General features: G+C 42.1%; 1 protein-coding gene across 4 annotated transcripts in view; it reads right to left on the bottom strand.

The window, feature by feature from the left end:
- Nucleotides 1–10,926: 10,926 nt before the first annotated feature.
- The window catches only part of KCNIP1 (potassium voltage-gated channel interacting protein 1), a 282,312-nt gene continuing 271,833 nt past the window's right edge, over nucleotides 10,927–21,405 (bottom strand). For all 4 annotated transcript variants that reach the window (XM_059825224.1, XM_059825223.1, XM_009807491.2 and 1 more), the window contains 6 exons: nucleotides 20,135–20,204; nucleotides 17,282–17,352; nucleotides 15,014–15,121; nucleotides 13,900–14,004; nucleotides 13,281–13,343; nucleotides 10,927–10,974 (listed from right to left, as the gene is read on the bottom strand). In XM_059825224.1, coding sequence (XP_059681207.1) covers nucleotides 10,927–10,974; nucleotides 13,281–13,343; nucleotides 13,900–14,004; nucleotides 15,014–15,121; nucleotides 17,282–17,352; nucleotides 20,135–20,204 — 465 coding nt within the window. The remainder of the gene's footprint in view (nucleotides 10,975–13,280; nucleotides 13,344–13,899; nucleotides 14,005–15,013; nucleotides 15,122–17,281; nucleotides 17,353–20,134; nucleotides 20,205–21,405) is intronic.

Here is a 21,405-nt window from a genome sequence, read left to right as displayed (position 1 = left end):
AATACATGGGGACTCACCACCACATTTTTTCTAATTGCCTTTCATTAACTTTCTCAGCAACCCTGAACAAACAACATGGCCTATTGTTTTCCTGTTTGCCAGGCAGGGACTGCATGAGGCATAGCCAGCTCTTCATCTATAGGAGCAAAACATTTTCACTACAGACTCCTGTACTGAGGTACTCCAAACTCTGATCCCCAAATGCCCTGTAACAGCCTCTGCCTAGAGGGAAAAACTGCTTTGCAAAGTTGGAGCAATGCAATGTGAATTATTTGTGGGTGAAATGAGGAAAAATTATCCTTTCTCCTCTGTGCAATCCCTCCTGCACTGGGGCCATTCGCACAGCAGTCCGGGACTCGGCACTGGGGATGGCCTTGTGCTCCGCAAGCACGGTGTCTTGCCTGGCTCCTCCCTGGCCAACTCAGCTCACCGCAGTTTCACTGAGGCCCCTTGAAGATATCTTTTGGGACGTGGGACTTCCTCAGGGAACGGGCAGAGGGTATAGTGCATTTGTGACAAAGAAAATGATAGCACCTAGAAAGGAAGGAACTTGTGAAAGACCAGATGGACTTATGGTCCAATTCTCACGTTGTTAAATCAGTCCCCTACCACTTTCCAGCAAAAGCTTTATCATTTCTTCTTATACTGGTTTGCTTTCGCTCTTCAGATCCTCCCTCATCCACTGCTCTAAAAGCTAAAATACATTTTCATAACTGCCTAAGAGCCCCTATTCATGGCCAAAGACACCACTGCACTAGCATGCCTGTTCCTTCACCTGACTATCAAACACTGACAAAATCCCAAAATATCCCTGAATGTTGGGCAACTCAGCTGCGGGTACCAGATGGCTGTTCCTGTAAACTCAACATGGGCAGTGCAAGTAAAGGAACCTTTGAAGGCTGTTTTATTTTAATGAATGACATTTTGGTGTTCAGAAAAAAGCCATTGTACTGGGAAATTCAGACTATAGTGACATGTCTGGTGATATTTTCTGGACAACGTCGGTGACTATAGAATCTATTACATCATCCCAATAATGATGGATGTATATAATACTGGGTATTTTGGCCCAGCTCCAGGCAGGGAGTGGAGGAGCACTCAGAGGTGCCTCGAGCCGTGGGATGGGTACAGCCTATTCCCCATGGAGATCTCAGACCATTTGCTTGTTTCTGTGCCAATACCCCGATATCTGAATGCCAGCTGTCTTCTGGGTTAATTCCCAGCTCTGCACGTGCTGTGGGTGGCAGCTGAGAGTCTGGGAGAGCTGCAGTGCTGCCTCTCATTGAAAACAAAGCAGAAACCCGCACAGCCAGGGCCCAGGTACCCATATATCAGTACACTAAAAATACCTCGAGAGCGAAACCGTAGAAGATCAGCCAAACAACGTCTATTTCTGCCCTCTTTGCCAAGCGCTAAAAAAAGCCAAAGGAGAAAAATCTCAGCACAGGGAACGGGTTTGACCAGCTTTGTCACATTTTTGTGCTCTCCCTGCTCTCTAACACAGACCCAGGCAGGGTTTTGTCTATCCCTTCCAGACTTTGTCACTACCACGAGGCACCTCCTGCCCCTTCCCCGAGGGAACTCTAGCCCACTGCTGTTAAATTTCTCCAGACTCCTACAACAAGGCATGGTCTTACTCCATGGATGTGTCCTTGGAGAGAAGGAATGGCTAATGCACAAGAACTCATCTAGTATGTGAAAGAGTGGCTTAGCTCCCAGCTCTGCCAAAATTGCCTCCACAATCATAGAGCTTTTCTCAGCTCCTACACAAATGCGGGCACAAGGCAGCACCTCCCAGCCTGACTGGGGGCTCTGGAGATACACATAAGAGATGGCAAGGTGGTCAGATACTGTCAACATCGAGGTCATACAAGTATTATAAATACCGTACCAAACCCATAGTAAAGCTACAGTAAAGGAACAGTACATCTCTCCTTGTCTATTAAATTTTTGAACATGGCTTTTACTGTATCTAAAATTACCTATAGGTCTCTGCAATGTCACACCGATTTCTGGAATGATCCTTTTTTGCCCTGCTGGGCAGGGCTGCTGGAGACATGGAATATCCTCTTCGCAGGTTGTGATGAGATTTCTGTTCCAAATGGGGTTTAAATGTGCTCTCAGAAATGTGAATTTTCAAGTTCTGAAATTCTGCTTTTGGGCTTTGAAACTGCCAAAATCTAGACCGTGTTTTCCTGGTTTTGCATTCTTACATATTACTTTATGGCATGCATTAAATTTTCACTGCTGCAGTAAGACATAAACTAAAAGCTTAAATATTCCATTAATTTTAATTTATTGCTAAAATCAATGCAAGGCATTGCTCTGATTGCAATCTCTTACCTTCTTTTGATTTCAAAGCGTCTCTTGTTTGCTTGTGTCCAGCTGTTTCATTTGAATACAAAAGGAGACTGATCTAGAAAACAGTTCAATAACTTGTTTGTAGCAGACAGCCTTAAAGATTTTAGCATTATGATATCACAGCTTAGCGCAAAATGAAACAAACATAAGGCAAATTAACTTCTTTAAGATAATTTTTTAAAAACGTGAAACAAAAATTGAGAACAACTTAGAAGTATTTTCGCAGCTCAGTTTGTCATAGAAAGACAGGTTTTCCCAGAGTTTTACTAATTATCGATTACAGCACAGATAGGTCTTCTTGCCCATCAGTGCAATGCTCACCCACTAAAATTCAGATTATTTTTCTTACATACAACTCGTTGGTAACATAATGGCAAATGGTTTTCCACAACAGCTTGTGCTGTGTGAAGGAAACGTAAGTCTTTTGTACTTCTTCACGTTCCGAGTTCTCTAAAATTTAGAATAGGTGTTCAGACAGAAAACATTGTGTTGATGTCTATCTCCTTGTATACTTACGTTGTTACATATTTTCAATTTATATTGATTTATAAGTAAATCAAGAAAGTAATTAGAGAAAAAAAAGGTTGGATAAGTTTCTGTGAAAATGTCAATAAAGTCAATCTAACCCTGGGATTGTAAAATCATTCTTTGATTATTTTTTTTTTTACATCAACACATTCCAATAACTTACTATCCTTCTGGAAAGTTCTGGTTCAGCACTAACTTTTCACAGACATTTTAACAAAAGAGTTGACTTTACCTTACTAACAGCGGTCCTTTCACCACCATCCTTTACAACATCGGTGTACAGACAGCTTAAAGAAAACAGGCTGGTAATAACTACATCCATTGAGCATCTGGAGATCCTCAATTCATTTTCCATCTCCTGGAGGGTGACTGGGACAGGTCACCTGTTGGTAAAGAACCTGCCTCTCCTGGCAGAGCAGTAGGGGTAGGTCCAGCTCTCCAGTCAATTAGAAGACGCAGAATTTCTGCTTATGCAGCTCCCACACCTTATCCCATACAGTATACACCTGATGCAATAAAAGACACAAAATTTTACTTCAGTTCCTTTTCTGTGAATTAGAAAGAATTAATTTCCCCCCGATTCTGTTTTTCAAAGTTCACCTTCCCTACTCTTAGATATATCTGCACTTTAGACATATCTTTAATGACCGCATTTATAAAAAAGCATTACATGCCCCTGGTACTTTAATTCTCAAAGCCAGCTATTGAAGATGTTTATGTATGAAAGTGGTTAAGTTAGCACTACGTGACACCTGACATCTCCTGCCCCTCGGATAATTAAATGCAATCCACGCTGCAATCTGCCCGCTCCGTTGGCTGGCTCTGGCCGCGCACGCCAGGAGGGGTCTCGGTGACACGCAGCATTCCCCGCGAGAGCCCAGCAGGCAGCAGACGCCCCTGCACACACAGTCTCCTCGCTGCCCGGTCAGACCCCATCTTCTGAAATCCAGACATCTCTTTATTTGCTGCATACACACAAGTTATTTAAGCAGGAGCTGTAAATTTTGATGAGGGTAATTAATTTTTACAGAAACCAGACCTATTCTCCTTGCTGAAAGACAGTGCATGGGATAAGTGCTGCTGACAGGGCACCTAACGTGTTAATTCTGAGAAGAGCGAGAATCATCATTGGGACAGCTCCTGTTAGCTAACCTGACACCAGGGTCTGTGCTATGATGAGATACAAGCAGCATTAAAAATTATCATGGTAAATATTGAAAAAAAAGGCAGCATAATTTAGAGCAAACAAGAGGCTGCTCAGTCCCATTTGATTATTATTCTTTTTTTCCAAATCTAAAATCAGAGTAGTACACATATATACAGATATGATATACCCGGATTTGTCAAAGGTGAATGCAGGTGAAGGATCTAGACCTCTTGTATACATACATATTTATCTTAACCTCCCTTTTTTCTTTTTTAAAATATTTGAGAGCTATCCCACAGCCAGGTTATTTCAGGGGCTGAAAATGTGGCTGACTCGTCTTAAAGAGCAATTAGTATATATGAACAGGAAGGTCCCACGGGGAGGTGACAGCACCTGACCCCCTCCATCTAAACCACCCTAACTCTAACTCCTGACTTGAAAGATGCACGCTTTTGGAACAAAATTCAAAGCGAGAAACTGCCACTGGAAAGCTGTACGTGCTTACCTGTGCCATGCAGACTGGGGCGACCGTCACCTGGACACATAAGGATGCGTCACCTCAGCTGGCCTCTACGCTGTCAGCTGGAGACGAGCAAATACCGGGCTTCAGGTGATACCTGATTTCACTGTACTTACTACATGGGTAGCTTATAAAGAGATGTCTATCCTTGTCTGGCCTGTTGTGGTTTGATGATTTAAATACACTGAGGATTTAATATCACTATTACTGATACCTTGCTAATTTGTTTTTACTTCAACTGCATTTTTATTATTCTTTAACCTTTAATTAGTGTCACACAGACAATTAGCAGCTGTGTCTTCAAATTTGTCTGGCCATTTCTGCTTATTTTTAATAACATTTATTTATAAAGACTTTTATAAAGACTTTCTTAAGTATTCCTTTCATTGGGCCTGAACGACTGAAGATCATGCTAGATATGAGTCACCTCGTCCCATGGCCTCATTCATGTCCTCTATACTTGTCTGCTGTCACTCTGTTGCCTGTCACCGGTTTGAATTTGCTTCATAAAGGCAAAGGAGTTTAAATAATCCTGAGCACTGAATCAAGGGGCACATGCTGTGGTTTCAGACAGACTGCAGCTAAGGAGATAATTCAGGATGGAAGGCAGAAAGTTAACAAGCTGCCCTCTTCCCAGCAGGAAGGGCTCAGCTCCATCTAGGCTTAGACCTCTCAGAACTGATCCCAGATATTTGGCTTTAGAGAGGATGATAAGCTGGGATTTCTTCCCTTAAACCAATACATAAATTAAATCTAAGTGGCAGACCAATAGATACCTGTTATCCCACAGCGCTCCCAGTCACATCCCACTCTAGCAAGACACAAGCCTCACTTTCCCGAGCAAGCTGCATGGTTTCTCCATGTTTCTCTGTCTCAGATGCATCTTCTGCTCCCAAATGCAAGAGAACCGGGTAACTGGTAACTTCTACTCGTGCAGAGAAGTAGATCTTCATGAGCCGACATGTCCAGGCCTCTTCCGTTTCCGGCTTTGCTGGACCTGTGTTGATAAGCAGAGATTACAGAATTAATTGCACAGCAAGAAAAAAAGCTATTATTGCATTGAAAAGTAACATTTTTCATATGCTAAGTTGTGGCACACGCCTCGGTTTCACCCTACCGTGCTCTGGAGGATGTTCCCAGAGATGCTGTGGGGACGGCCCTCATCGCCAGTGCATACTTGCCCTCTTCCCCACTGTCCCTTCAAACCACTAGATGCAACGCCCCAGACCACGCAGGCAGCAGGATGAGATGCTCAGCCTGCAATGGTGATAGGCTGAGAATAAAATCAGAGGTGTCTAATATCTCACAGCGGTAACTAAGACTTTGGACAGCCACTCGAGCAAACCTGATGCTGAAAAAGGAATAAAAAGCATACGCACGTGCCAATGAGCCAGAGTCTACTTTGCCTAGCAGCAGCTGGGTGCACTTCGGAGCTAGTGAGAGGCGCTCAAGAGGCAGCTTCAACACCTTTTCCTTGCAGGGACAGCAAGAAGTCAGGTTTGGCATTTTCCACAGGGAACCGCTGTCTCTTCTGAAGAGGCTGGTGCCTCAGTGGCGAAGGCGGCTGTCCCCAGGCCGCTCGCTCCCTGTCTGCGCAGCCGAGAGCTGGCCGGGGGGAGCGGTCAGCTGGGCAACGCGACCTGGTTAGGCACTGGAGTGAGACCAATAGCACGTTTCACACAGACATCTTTATTTTCACATTTCTGCATGTATGCAAGAGAATGTTCTTTTTCCTGGGTGTGCTAGTAGACATATTATATCCTACAGAATGGAGCTTAGCAAATTTTTTTTTTTAATATATATATATGTACACACATATATATAGTCTCTCAAAATTTCTTCTGCATTTCTCCACATGTCAGAACGGATGCTTACAACAAACCAGAGCTAAAGGGACACTGTGAGGTTTTGTTTTATTTTTCTTATCTCTAAAATAAAATAGCACTTGCATTTTTCTTCAACTTGATTGCCTGTTCTCCTGGTTATACTTAAGCGAAAATGCTGAAGAGAAAAGACATGCCTATAAGCTTTCAGTTTTTACTACTCTGAGATACTACCAGTGATGCAGGTAGAATATTTTTGAACTCTTATTTATACAAAGGCCAGGCAGACTATCAGTTCTGTGTATGTCACTGCACCAAATATAAGAGCACCCCTGAATCAGTGATGCAAATAAATCATTAGCATGTAAACGTTACGCTCACAGCACAGTTCAGCAGGTTAACAGCCTCTATGCAGATAGATATGTGTTTATAAGAGTCCTGCTTTTAAAAGTTTCCCTGTAAATTTTTCACCTGACAGTGTCCCTTAAGAAAAAAGTACATACTGGGCTTAAGAAAGGACACTCTCCTACAGATATTCTCTTTTTATTATTAAAACCAACATTTTTAAAACCATTCAACAAAATTTAATACAAATTACCGTTGGAGAAGAGCGTTTGTGAAGCTATGCATTGCTGCTCCATTAACATGGCTTTAGTTATCACAATTTATATTATTTGCACATTTCCTTAGGTCTTTCACGGCATTTCCATGAAGAAGAAAAGGTTGTTACACTGCTGCTACCATCTTATCAGAGGTCACACACAGACACAAAGATGTTTGTTCTCAACATGTGTCACAGTCAGGCAATGCCAAAGTTCTGCCCACAATGCATGAACCTTATGATATCCGTACCTCAGGTTTATAGCTTGACTCGTGATTAGTCACAATATTGCAATGCATTCAAAGTAACAGGAAAAACAAACATCAACGGTAACAGGCACACTACTTTTTTTTTTTTGCATTATCATTAATCACATTCCTTTTTTCCAACAGATTGTTGCTTAAAATGCACGTTAGAAAGGCTTTTTTTTTTTTTTTAGAAACTGCTGGCATGAAGATGCAGACCAATGTTTGTAACTAATGATACAGTCAGACTAATGATTCAGACATTATTTAAACATTCACAACTTTGAGAAAATTTGCACAGCTGATAGCACTGACAGACAGTCTAACTGTAACTTAGAAGCCAGCATAGTAACTACCTTCCACATACTGGCAGTAGGATTTACAAGGGTATGAGATTAGAATAGCATACTATGTTTTATTTAGAAAGCTGTAGCAGTAAGTATTTGCCATAAATATTGCAAGCCCCATTTATGAGCGATGGGAGGCTTTACAAGTTTACAAAGTAACATTCACGGAAAACATAAAAAACAAACCCAAAGACATTTCCATGCAGAGTACGATTCTCTCACAGTCACTGGATCTCTGCCATCTGTCAGCTGGAGCACACATGCCATATACACATATGGTGCTCACGGAAAACCCAGAGGCCTTCTATGCGCTGATGCATACCAGCCTCCGGCTCGTATCAGTGGGATCAGAGACAAACACAGGATAACAAACGGTTTTGCAAAGGCAATGACTCTGCCACGGACAGAATTTACAATTAGAGCTACATGAAAACACAACCGTTGTGTGTCACTGTACCAATCCTCCTATCCCAGCTACAATGGACTTGAAGTGGAGCAGAGAGGTAGCAACCCAGGGCTGAACATCAGGTATGCACAGGTGGGGTCTGGACTCCTGCGAGACCGAAATCAAAGCTAGTTATGCCTCAAGAGCAGAATCAGGACCAGCGTGGCTTTCAGCATCTCCCTCTCTGCCTAATGCACCCCCATCGTTACTGGGAGCTGAAAAGCGACACTGTGGAGCAGATAAGGAGATGCCAAGACTGCAGGGTCACTAACAGCAGCCTGATTTCAGCAATGCACTGAAGCATGTACTGAGAGTAACATCCAAATGTTTCAAGTGTGCTGCCAAACTGGGGCCATGCTCAACAGAAAGCGGTTACAGCCCCTCTGACACAGGCATCCCCCTGCCACCCATGTAGCACTTCTGCTAGTGGAGACACAGAAAACAGGGCTGAGGCCAAATTCATCACAGTAACTCCAGAAACTCATTTAGTTTCAGGGACCATGGTATCATGCCACAAATAACGTTTTCTTTTAAAAAGGGCACATTCAAAACTTTTCAGGCTGTACGAGCCATCTCATGAGCACATTTGGAGCAACACTGTTAGAGGAGAAAGGCACTGCGCTAGCCCAATGCAAATGCTTGTTTTCCATTATCCTGAGCACTTTTCCCTCAGCTGAAGTTAACTGCTTCGACTGATAACAGACTGATGCTCTTTTGGTGTGGGGAAAAAAGCAGGGTATTCATTACACTAAATTCTGTCATTTGCTAAAGTGATTGCAAGAAGAATCAAGAAAGAACAGTGTAAACATCGTGCCTTATTTCAGCTACAACTGATGTCTTTATCAAGTGCCTATTAATTAAAAACTAAAATAGACAGTACTGGACAACTGGAGGACAAGGCTACTCTCAGAGCACCGTATCACTTCTGCAAATCAGAGCACATTATTGGAGTTGCTATGCTCTGTGTCATTGCTAGGAAGGAATTAATTAACGGTATTTGTATGAAAGCCTATAAACAGGGTAGACTAGGGTATCATTCCAGTTACATATGTAACTTCACTCACTTGAATAGCACTTTTGATGACAAGTGAGCAACTGAAAGGAATAAAGTTAAGACTACATAGAAGTGTATGGAGTAGCACAGTAAAAGGGGAAGATGTCCCATCTTGGGGAATTAGCATGGCATTACACTAGTGCTGATCAGACCTACTTCCATAATCAGGAATACTTCAATAGATTAAATTTTTATAAAATATAGGGCTACAGAAATGAGGCATTCTATATATTTTGTATTATAAAAAGCTTCCACTTACATAATTTTTAAAATATATCTTCACTGCTAACAGTATATTTGTAATATAGTATCTGATATAATAAAAATATATGCTTACTGGACGGGAGCGATGCAGCACTATGGCAGGGGCTCTCCTTTCTGTGTGGTCTGAGCAGCTGGAAAAGTTGGCTGTTCCCTCCTTCCCTTGGTTTCTCAGCCATCGGCTGCCTGGAGACTGCAACGGCATTCTGGTGTGTTAACTTTAAGAGTCCTCTGCAAAGCAGGCTCTGACACGTTCCTCAGCTGACAAATAATCTACTGGGCAAAATCCAACCTTGGTGTAAACCGGCTACATGATTCTTTCTGTTTTACTAATTAAAAACCCAAACCCCCAAACCAATGCTCTATTTAGCATTAGTAAGGAAATAGGACTTGTACAAGTCATGCAACTGCCTTGTAGGAAAAAAGATTTTGCTATAGAAAAATGTTAAATTACCCAAAGGGACACACGGGCCTGGCAGCTAACAAAGTAACTCCCAATCAAACTCACAGGGTGCTTTATGGGTGCCAAAATCTGTATGTGGAAACACAGCTGCATCATCTGGGCCCTTTTCTGCACTCAGTAAAACTGGAAAGCTTAAATAAATCCATCAAGTGGGCAACACTTTACTGTAACTTCCAATGGAAAAATACAAATGTTCAAATGATTAATCTAGGAAGCCTGTGCCAAACTACACCAAAAGGACCATAGCACGTGACCACGGTGCTGCCGAGATGCACACTGGAGAATCATTTGGTGTCCCACCACGTGCTGGGACTGTGGAAGATGGCTGGGACCAGAGCAGGTATTCATCTTCCTGTACCAGCCCCTTATAAACCTACCTGGTCTTGCAAGAACTTACCGCCATTGAACAGGATTTGTTCTGTAGTTTGAAATTTATATGTGCAGCACATGTTTTGCTCCTTTCTGGCTCACCCTGGCATGAAGATACTCTAGTTAATGTGTTCAGGAAAAACTCCACCAAACTCAGCGTGGTGGCAGCAGTGCATGTGAGAGGAAAAGCAGGATCTCTGCAGAAATGGGGATATTGACTACACAGGCTGTCTGCTTAATGTCCTAATGTCCTAGATACATTTACTGTTTGTGGTTTGTTGTTTTTTTTTTTTTTTTTAAACAGACCGCCCTGGTGGATTCGACTTTTGTCAAAGCAGATTAACGGCAAGGCATTCATAAAACATTTTGCCGTACGGTAGTATGGACTGAGCTTTTCACTTGCAATAGATGGCTGAGTAAGCTATCAACATGTGCTATCATATGTAATCAAGCTTGCTAGATTAAAAGCAGGACTTGTGCCTAGCAAACAACGCTGTATATTACTCATTGAACTTCGAGCAGCAGTTCTCTCTTGTCAGGTTTTATTAAAATATTCACATGCTTCCAAAACGAAACAAAGGTCCACCGGCGTCTCTTGGGGAGAAGAGGTGGGATCGGTTGCATTCGTTTGCCATTTGGTTGGAGATGTCATACAAAATCCTCCCACACTGAACATGGCTGAATTGTAAAAAGCTTTCCCCCAGTAAGGAGGTCTTTGTCACACAGAAAGTCTCCGACTCCTCCGGCGCTTGCCAGAAACGGTTACATCACGTTCTCAAAGAGCTGTAAGGATCGCATGATATTGTCGTCCTGAAAGCAATGAGAAGATATTTTCATAAAACCAGCACTGACAAGCACGCCTCGTAACTTTGCATGGCACAGGAGGGGCTCTGCAGCTGCTACTGCAGGCAACAGCCTTGCTTTCATAATGCTTTTCATCGAGGATGAGCTGGAATTGATTCAGTGGATCAGGTCCTGATTCAGCAAAGCAGCCGTCTCTTACTTTGGTACCTTAGTTGGTCTGAGGCATGCAAGCACAGGATCTTCTCATAAGCTTGACATTCAGCATGGGCTGTGCTTTACTGAAGAAAACCAGACACCAGCATTGAGCTGGTGACTGTACTGAACCCTCAGACTTCAGTGCCCAACTGCATTTCATTGATCCTGAATATGCAAATATGCACTTAGCTAATATGCTTCAAAAGTCCAAATGAAATTGCAGGTTTTGAACTGATAAGCAAGCTGCCTTAAAGGACCACTTCATCCCAGAAATGCAACCAGCTCAAACCCAAAATACATGCACTCTCAGCCTCTCCGAGGTTCCTAGATCCAAATGAGAAAGTTGGAGACATGCAGTGGAAATCCCAGGTGGTTTCTCACGAACTCTCAAAATCGTACTTCAAACTAATAACCAGAATAATATTAAAAAACATAGTGATGATTCTCCCCCACCCCCCAGGAATTCAGTTATTCCAAAAGTTAGAATAACTGTTTGCCTGTAACATGAAAATAATTTTCCACATTGGGCAACTTAAGAGATCTATTGCATCTCACTCCTCTATCTTATTTTGAGGCTGCATCCATCTATCTCACTTCCAACACAGTTTGGTGGGTACTAGTACAAGGTATCGCCTTGCATGGGAAACCAATCACCCTCTCCAAGGCAATGCTAGGAGTTCACTGCCCGGGAGCCATATCCTCAGAAACGGCAGAGGTAAGCACTACAGTACACTTTGGTTTGTTTTTCATAATGAAAAATCCCACATCTTAGTGTTGCAGGGCTCGCCCCCAGCTGCCAGGAAACCACACATGACAGTGCATCAGGCTGCACAGCTCCTAGCGCAGATATGTCAACAGAAGGAACCAAACCCAAACTAGGGCAGAGCATTAAACAAACTCTAACAGTTACAAGTAAAGCAAAGCTGCTTCAATACTGAGACCACTAATCACACACGGGCATCCAGCCTGAAGGCAAATTATGAGTGGGAAGAATAATACACAACACAAATGAACAAATTAAAGACGAGGCCAAAAATAAGCTAAACAATCAGGAGGGACCAAGAATGAAGTAACTGAAAAAAATTAGCCTCGTATTATGCATTTGCTAACAAGGATTTTGCCGCCTGAAGTCCCTGACTGAGAAGTAATCTGGATGTTGCCAGAGCCAGACTTCACGCAGAAACAGAGGGAAGCCAGCCTAGCCCTAAACAGTGAGCATCTTCCCATTGCTCAGGTACAGAAGAGCTGTCTGACTGCAGAACAGGAAAGATTTTTCCAGGGAAAGTAAAATACACAGGAGGGCTGGTATGCAATTATTTGCACCAGTGTAAACTTTCTAAAATGCAGAGGCTGTTATTGTACTGATTAAATATTAGAGATATCTCTGAGCAAACATTCACACGGTTAATTACAGTCTAAGACAACAAGCACTTGGCCAATTACATGTTAATGCAGATGCTTGTCTTTGCGCCAGCGCTAAAAATACCAGCAAATATTTATTACGGCCAACCTAATGTATGGAATTTGCAAGAGGGAGCTTATTTCCAAAACAGAAAAAAGAAAAATCATTGCTGTGATGGCAGCATTTGCTTTTAATGTTTTACCATGAAAACATCAACTGGTTTTGTAAGTCAGTGCTGTAACTACAAGATTTTTAGAGACCTTCAGCTCTGGGCAGTTCCAGCAACGTGGTACCTGCTAATGACATCCAGGGGCAGCACACAGAGACAATATCAGCCTCTTAAGAAAAACAAAAAAACAACAAAGAAAAAAAAAAGCCTAAAGGAAAGTTAAAGGCATTATGAGCTTTCTCTAGAGTTATCTGCTTGTCTATAGAATCAGGTACTGCAGTTCACTCAGGAAAATAAAAGCACTGGGCACCAGCACTGGAAAGGAACAGGCCCTCTCCCGTGATTCGCCTTGACCCTACTTCCCCATTCAGTCACAGACTTCACAGAGCACCACCAGAAACTCAGTCTCAAAGCTGGCTTTTTCACAGAGCAAAGGAAACCTGGGATCCTGAGCAGCATCTTGTTTCAAATGGAGTTTGTCCAAAGGGAAAGCAAATGCTGTGACACGAGCTAGACCTTTCATTGCAGTCATAGTTTTGTCCTTACCTCCTGACACGATTCAATAAACTCATCTAAAGTTACAACACCATCTTTGTTTTTGTCCATTTTCTGCAAAATAAAATAAAAAATTTTGTTTCCGTAAGGTTTCCATAACTGCAATTATAGTATACTATCTTATTTGGTGCAACCTGAATAAACCTAGGGTACTTTACAAGCTTAGATTACAGATTCAGCGCCTTTGGATAGATTTGCCAACTGCTAAGGACTTGTTTACTCTGGTATTTGGAGCACTTTTGAGGTCATGTCCAATTATTCCTTCATTGATACACAGCAACCTCTGCCCTTTTTACATCGTTTATTTATTCACTGCCTCACCAACCAGCACCCATATTCCTGTCTCTCTTTACGGGCAGTGGAAAGAAGCACAGAAGGGCTGCATCTCATGCAGAGGCTTCAGACTTGCTGGATGTGGCACATCCCAATGCAAAGGGTCAGACTAAGAGACTAATGGGATACCTTGGAGTCAGGAAATCAGCTTAACGGCTGCTAGGGTTTATTTTGGAATATATAGTGGGGCAAAGGATTGAACTTGGGGCTAACCTTACAGTAAAATATATCAGTGTGTAGCTCAAGTGTTAAGAAAAACACATCAAAAATTAAGTACCTGGAAGAATACTTCTACATGCTGCCTTGGAGCATCTTCCTTGAGCACTGGATACGTGTACTTTCCCATCATATCATAAATTGCCTTTACGATATCCATCATTTCCTGCAGTAGTGGCATGCCGGCACAAATACAAAAGGGAAATTAATAGAAAAGATAGCACATTTCTTCCTTTTACCACCGTCTTCTCCACCCTCCTTCTCCTATTATAAAATGGCACAGAGAGTGCCTACACATGTGCGTGAAGACAGATGTATCGTCATACACAAGCTCATCTATAAAAACCAAGTGCGTCTTTCTGACTGTGCCATGACTTTGCCACAGCCGCGATGGAGGTGCCTGCAGTGCTCAGGTCCCTCCTCTGGCCAGGCAGCATTGCAGGATGTGTGCTCTGACACGACAGCTGCTGGCGATGGTGCTGGGCTGCAAGCGGCGTGCTCAGTCCTGAGCACTGAGGCACTAACCTTTGTCCCAGAGCCTCCTTCAGGGCCAGGGACCTTCAATGCAGTCACTGGCAATCCAGCCCTTCTCCACACCTTGCACAAACTGCCACACAACTCCATGACCAGTAGCAGTAACCACAAACCCTCCAGGTACGCACAACAGTTTTGAAAAGATAGACCAAGATGTATTTGCAAAATATTCAGGTTACCATGCTCAAAACCAAGGCTTCCCACAGAGGGAACAAGCAATACCAGATAAGAAGATAAAAACAGATGATAATGCAGGATTTGGGAGTGGTAGTGGGGGCTTGTAGTGCTTCGGGTGAGCCCACACCGTACCTCCCAGTGCAGCCAGAAACCCCTTGCGCCTCCGTCACCGAGTAGCTATTGTCACCGTCACCCTCCCCTTCGCAAAGGTTATGTTGCTCATAGCTGTAACTAGGAATTTGCTCCCGGCTAAAGCAAGCCATTAAAGGCACTATGATATAGGAAAATATGTCTACAAAATCATGCAATAGAAGCTCACTGTGCACTTTACTTAGACAGAGATAAATGCTCAAGTCCAGTCTGATTTGCATTTAATTAGCTACACGCAAAATTAGTTGTGCTCTGCAATAGAAACCACTCAGCTCTCCTCAGAAATCAACCACATTTGTCGGAATCAGCCTTACCTCCTTGTTTATATAGCCATCCTTATTTATGTCATACAGATTAAACGTCCATCTTAGCTTTTCATGAACAGTTCCCCGCAACAGAATGGACAATGCCATCACAAAATCCTGGTTCAAGGCAGAGAGAGAAACATGAATTTTCATAACATCCTCTTCCAAGTCACCCCCTTTATATTGTGCCAGTCAAAAGACTTATCTTTTTAGGATGGAGCATGCAGTTATCAATCTCTTCTGACTCCCTTTTCCAAAAATGTGTCCTCCGTGACTGAACTCAATGAACGTAGCATCAGCTACGATGATCCGAGTACTGTCACACTAATAAATGTGTATGAAGTAACCATGAAAATCAGAAAATTCCTCAACTGCAGTCACCATAAAGCCAAGCTTATGATATGGGTTAGGCAGCTTAGCAAGGCTGGAAGGGCAGGAAGACCTAATGAGTGCTGCAACCTTAAACCCTCCTAAGTCTTGGGGTGAGGGGTAGGAAAACAGAATAGGCTTAAGGGCAGATCCAGTCCAAGTCAGGCAGACTTAGATCCTAAAGTCGATAGGACAGTGGCTGCTCTGGCTCCTCGGACTTGCCAGGAACAGCACAGGGTGCTCAAGGCCAGAAGCTGGGACACCTTCCTGGCTATCCCATCCAATTTATCATGCTTTAAACTCTAAACACTGCATGAATGTAAGCATGGCAAAATACATATCTGGTTTTTAAGAGCATCGTGAGATGCTCCAGTGGCAATTTCCCTCCTAGAAATGGTCTGCTGCAAGGAGTCACTCAGACTGCCGTTGCCTACTTAAACACAGCTGGACTCTAACTGAGGCAGTGGAAACCGATGCTTTTTTACCCCCAGACCTAGGGTGCTAGTGAAGGAAGAGGAGGAGGAAAATCCAGCATTTTCTCTGCGTCCACGTTGAGAGAGACAGAAAGATCCCAAACCCCTCTAACACAGAGAGCCTCAGGTTTTGTTCTCTGGCAAAATCTGTCAGACTTGACCAGATGCGATTCCCAGCACTAATTACTCAGTCTGGGCCACAGCATTTTAATTGTATTTTTTGTTTACAGTAAAGTTATTGCTTCCAATAACTGCGATTTATTGTTTATACTGCACAGTGGCTCAGGCATTGTAAGTAGCATTGCTACAGGGATTTATTAGTACAGGCAGAGCTTCAAGCTAACAGAGCTATACAGTTACGAGACCTCATTTAACGTACTTAGTCCTGCCTATGTTATCTCCATTAGCTCTGCATGGGGCAGTGCATCACTTCTTAGAAACCTTTGCTCCTTTTCCCCAAGGCTTGGAGCAATTTGAATTTGCTGAATAACACAAAAAAGGGGACAAAATGCTTGTGTTTGACAACCACTAAAGAGACAGGTTTGCCAGGATGGAAAGCTCAGCACTATTTTTTTTTTTTTATAAATACTTATCTAGGCGTTTTGCTGTGTCTCAGTCTGTTTAGGTTTCTGGAAGGCTCTAACTACTGAGTGGCTGCCATATGCAAAACTCCCACTGCAGCCGTTGCTACAGACACACACACATACATATGGTAACATTCCCATTTTACATTTGATAAATGAACTTATTTCTCAGTCTTACCCGGAAATTACTGGCATTCTTAGCCATTTGATGGCAAAGGCAAGACTGCCTATGATTTCTAGTTTTATAATCACAGTAAACTGTCTTCAAAATTATGAAGTTCATCCTCCACAGGTGTATGACTTAACATATCCCTTTGCTGCACTCCAACTATGTGCGTGAGCTTGAAGGATGGCTATTTGTAGCCACAGCAACAAGCTTTTTAGTTAAAGGGTGGATTTGGTTTCCCTAGGAACAAAGTACTCGAGATGCTTGTTCAATATATCAAATAAGCTAAACCCCCCCCTGTATTCCAGGAACCTACAAATGCAACCCTGCAATGCATGATAACTGAAGACACACAATGTACTGGCTTTTCTTTGACATCCAAATTATCTGTGCAAATCACTAGATGGGACTGTCCTTGACCTCTCCTCTCTGCTACATAAATCTCTGCACTTTCTCCTTGTGGTACCAAATAACGTGATCTGTATGTTTCTTTAGTGAAAGGAAACCTGCATATTTATCTGCATAAGCTAAAGTGAACCAGATTTTAAAATATCAACCGATTTTAGACTGAAACCTCTAACGCATAATCCAACAAGTCCTACTAGTTTACAGGGAAGAATGGATAGAGAAGCTTAAAAACACAAAACTGAGAAAGAGGCCTCAAAGGAGGATGCAAAACGATTACCTCAAACTTCACGGAGCCATTTTGTGCAGTGTCAAATGCATTAAAGAGATAATGTGCATACATGCTAGCATCTGAAAAACACAAAGGGCACCATTTGGTACAACAGTTCATTATACACTAATGGCTCTAAACAACATTCATGATCTTTTCCTTTTGTATAAAACCCAACCTTGTAGCATTGCTAAATGTTGTACAAACTAGTAAATGTTAACGTGGACTTGGATACTCCCCACGCCCTCCCTTAAAACAGCCTTGAAATGCAAAACCTTTTATTACAGTAGAAATTATCCGGGTTATGGGGCTGTACATGAAAGAATGAGCAAAAAAACCCTCCCACGAGTGTCTCTGGGGCAAACGGAGTATTAGCTCTAGTGGGAGATGCAGCAAAAGCACCAAAGAGTGAGTGCAGCGTGTGTGCTTCCTTCCTCTACCTTTTGCTTTGTGTGAGATACAGCAGAGATCCCCAGGGACTGTCCAACTTCAGAAGGGTCTAGTCCCAGGAACTTGAGTTTGGCCCGTGACTGTTAAAGACCAATCTCACCCGAGGCGTATTTTTGTCCTTTTGAATCTTGAACTGCTGGTTTTAGAAAATCTTTTCTACTGAGAAGAACAGTTTCTATGGCCACGTGAAGGATGGCTGTTAACTGGGAAAAACAGTAATAGTGTGCAGAAAAAACCAAATAGGTGTATGACCTCCCGACCTTCACTGGCCTGTTCTCTGCTCTGGAGGCAATTCACACTGCTCTCTGTATTACTAGAGCCCAACTTTTCAAGATGGAAGCAACTGACATTAAATTCCCTTAATTATTTCATTGCTATTCTAGCAGCCACGCACTCTTTTGTTTCTTCTGTTCTTTGCCTCTAGCACACAGCGTTAGTCAAGCCTGAGTCTTCATACTCAATGTATGGGTGTTCAGGTGAAGCCTGGTGCCCTGTGCTATGCAGGCAGTCAGGCAGAATGACCCAGCATCTCTTTAGTCTGATCTCTATGAAACAATTAAATATTTTCACAAAATTCAAATCCAGGGAAGTGTAACAGTGTGCAGAAAAATCAAATACTTAAGTAACTCTCATCCATAAGGATAGAATGCACTGGACTGTAGGAAAAAAAATAATTGTCTACTACATTTTTAAGAGAAGGATTCTGAAATAAAATAGCTCCAGAAGAAAACCATAGAATTACATATGGGGCAGTCCTACTAAAACCTAATTAAGCTAAACTAAACAATAAGCTAAAAAATATTAAACTAGAGGTCTTATTTCAAGAGCATACAACGTACCTTAAGAAATACTAGATCACTAGTATAATTCAATGACAGATTAGCAAAAACGAAAACCTGTCAAGGATAGGAGCCCTATGTAACAAAAACATCACAAGCCTGGGATGACACTGCACAAAGTTTTTATAATTCAGAGCTACTTTACTACCTCTGGGATGTACAAGTTTATCTGTACAGAGAGCCATAAAAGTGAAAAATATCTGAGGAATCTGAAATCTCACAATTTATGATGCTAAGGTTATACAAACAGTTTGGAAACCAAGTGAAAGAAAACCGTAAAATATGAAATCACATCTGCTCTTAAACTGATTTATTATTAAGCACGGTTGTACTACCATCATCATTAACCAAGGGAGAATCACATTTCAACAGAATGGGACACAAAAAAAACCAGGAAAAGTAAGGTTTTTTTCAACCTCAGTAGAGGGGGAAAAAGTTGTTTATCCATGAAGAGATGAAGTTTCTGTGCCTGATTGTTTTTCACACATGGGAAGGAAGGAGTCACCCCAGGTGTGTCACTTAAAGGAGTTAGTGCAGTTACTTGGGATAACTGGAGTTCCTTGGACTTACTGGAACTTAGGTTGAAAACGCAAAACACATCCAGAATTACATTAAGATTATGAATACTTAAATTTTTGCCTATTTGTTAAAAAAATAAATTGACTGTTGCTTTTTATAACAAAACCAAAAGCAACCACAATAGGAAATCATAAAATACATACTGAAATTTAACGTAAACTTTTTATAGGTATACATCTTTGAGGTCACATGCATTGTAAAACATAAGCATAATGTGTTGTATCTTCACATAATGAGCGTATTCTGCAGCTACTACAGAGTGGAATACATTCAGAAAGCCTCAAATGCTGAATCTTTTTAGTAAAAGTCACTTAAACCCATGACTCATTTCTTTCAATTTGAGAACAGTACACCCACAGAACATACCCAGTTAGAAGAACATATAGATTCTTGATGTTTTTAAAAAGCAAGAACATACATTATATGAGAGATTTAATATAATACTTTAATATTCCAATACATGACGTGACCCTAATTTGTGGCAGGCAAACACCAAAAATGATCATTTCGGGCAGCTAGGAGTTCACACGTCAACTAAGAACTGCTTTAAGAATTTCAGGAAGGTTTTGATTAATTTGCAGGCCAAAATGAGGTCTGGGACTCTTCTGTGCTAGATACTACATGCACAGCAGTCCAACAGCAGGGAAGCAAAGACACGCCGAGGGGAAGTGATTTAACTTTCTGCCACCTAGAAAGTCAGTACAAAAAAAAGCATCAATCCCCAGTTTCTATTTTGGACTTGGGAAATAAAAAGCTGACAAGTAGGGACAATCTTTAATGTGGGTTTGTCTATATTCTTGTGAAATAACTGTTCAAAGGGCCTAACTTAATTTTATTACCTTGATGTTTGTGTTTCTGTGTAAGATCCTGCAAAGCTTAAATTCAATTCACATTTCTTGCACAGATTATCTGAAGTAGTTCAGCAGCCAGCTGGCAGTAATGAATGTTAAGGCATGCTTCAATAAACCAGACAGATGCAAAGTACTCTGCTTACCTCCATGAGGAAAAAACTGTGCATAGATCTGTTTGAATGTCTCTTCATTAACAACCCCACTAGGACATTCCTGTTGGAAAACCAAAAAAGAAAAAGAAAGAAAAAAAAGGTCAAGAAAAAACCCCCAGGTCTGTAAAGATTCATTTGCAAAACTCTACAAGCCTGAAGAGAAGAATTAAACAAATCGCATTCCTGTCCTCACAGTGCTCTGGATGCACAGACTGCGCAGCTGAAGAAATTAAAATAATTCAGACTGCAATTTCATCTTAAGCATCTCATAGACTTGGTTCACCATTATTAACACTTCAAACAGTGTTTTCAGCAGTGTTTAATCGCTGTTTTATAGGACGACCTATAAAGGCAGCTCATGCCTTCTGTCACATGAAGCTTTCATCTAATAATTACAAATAATGTTAGTGCCAGCTAACGCTTCCCTGTCCGATGCCTCCACATATACAAATTCATTAATCCTCAGCAGAAGACTGTAGCCAGACACCCAACACCAGCTCAGGCTAATGGTACATACTATACTCCCAAGTCCTTACAAACAAGCATTAGTATTAGGCTGAAAAAGACTAGATCATTTTTAACCTGTTTATCCGCTCAGTCTTCTGTAAACTTCTGAGAAGCCAGACTGTGCCCATGCAAATTTGCTAACCTGGCAACCTGTGGGATTATGTTATTTTTAAGCTCTGGTACTAGAATGGGAGGCCTTTCATTTAATTTTTGGCTGCTTTGAGTAAAGGCAAACACTTAGGAAGAGGGTGACAGATTTTCTGCCCTGAATTTCCTGACCTACTAACTAGCCCCACAGGGCGGCATTCAGGAAGGGAAAAGGGGATCCCTGCCTGGAGGGTTCGCCCTTGTTCCGCCACAGCCGAGCAAAAACCAAGCTGTTATGGTCATTTGGGGTAGGAGGTGCTCCCTAGGTATGTTTGCAGAGCCCAGACAGCACCCGTGAAAAGGGAGATGTGGCAGGTATGAGGAGCTGGGGCCCCAGGTGCCTTACCCCGTAAGTGATATCTGAACAGAGGTCCTCACATCATGCCCAGCAGGATGCGGGACCACAGGCAATGGAAGAGATGTGTGAAAAACAGCACAAGAACTGTCTCCGTTTTGTGAATCCTGTTTCATTACTCTCAACTTTTTTTTCGAACTTCAATTACTTGGACAATTCAAGTAAAATTCGAGAACAAATTTAGCTTAACTATGGTGCTTTACAACCCCCCAACAGCTCAGTCCTGTTATAACACACGTTCATGTATCACAGA

The sequence above is a fragment of the Gavia stellata genome, chromosome 16, assembly GCF_030936135.1.
Source record: "Gavia stellata isolate bGavSte3 chromosome 16, bGavSte3.hap2, whole genome shotgun sequence".
Classification (NCBI taxonomy): Eukaryota; Metazoa; Chordata; class Aves; order Gaviiformes; family Gaviidae; genus Gavia; species Gavia stellata.
Note: the sequence above shows the minus strand (reverse complement) of the source record. Positions and strands in the feature narration are given on the sequence as shown.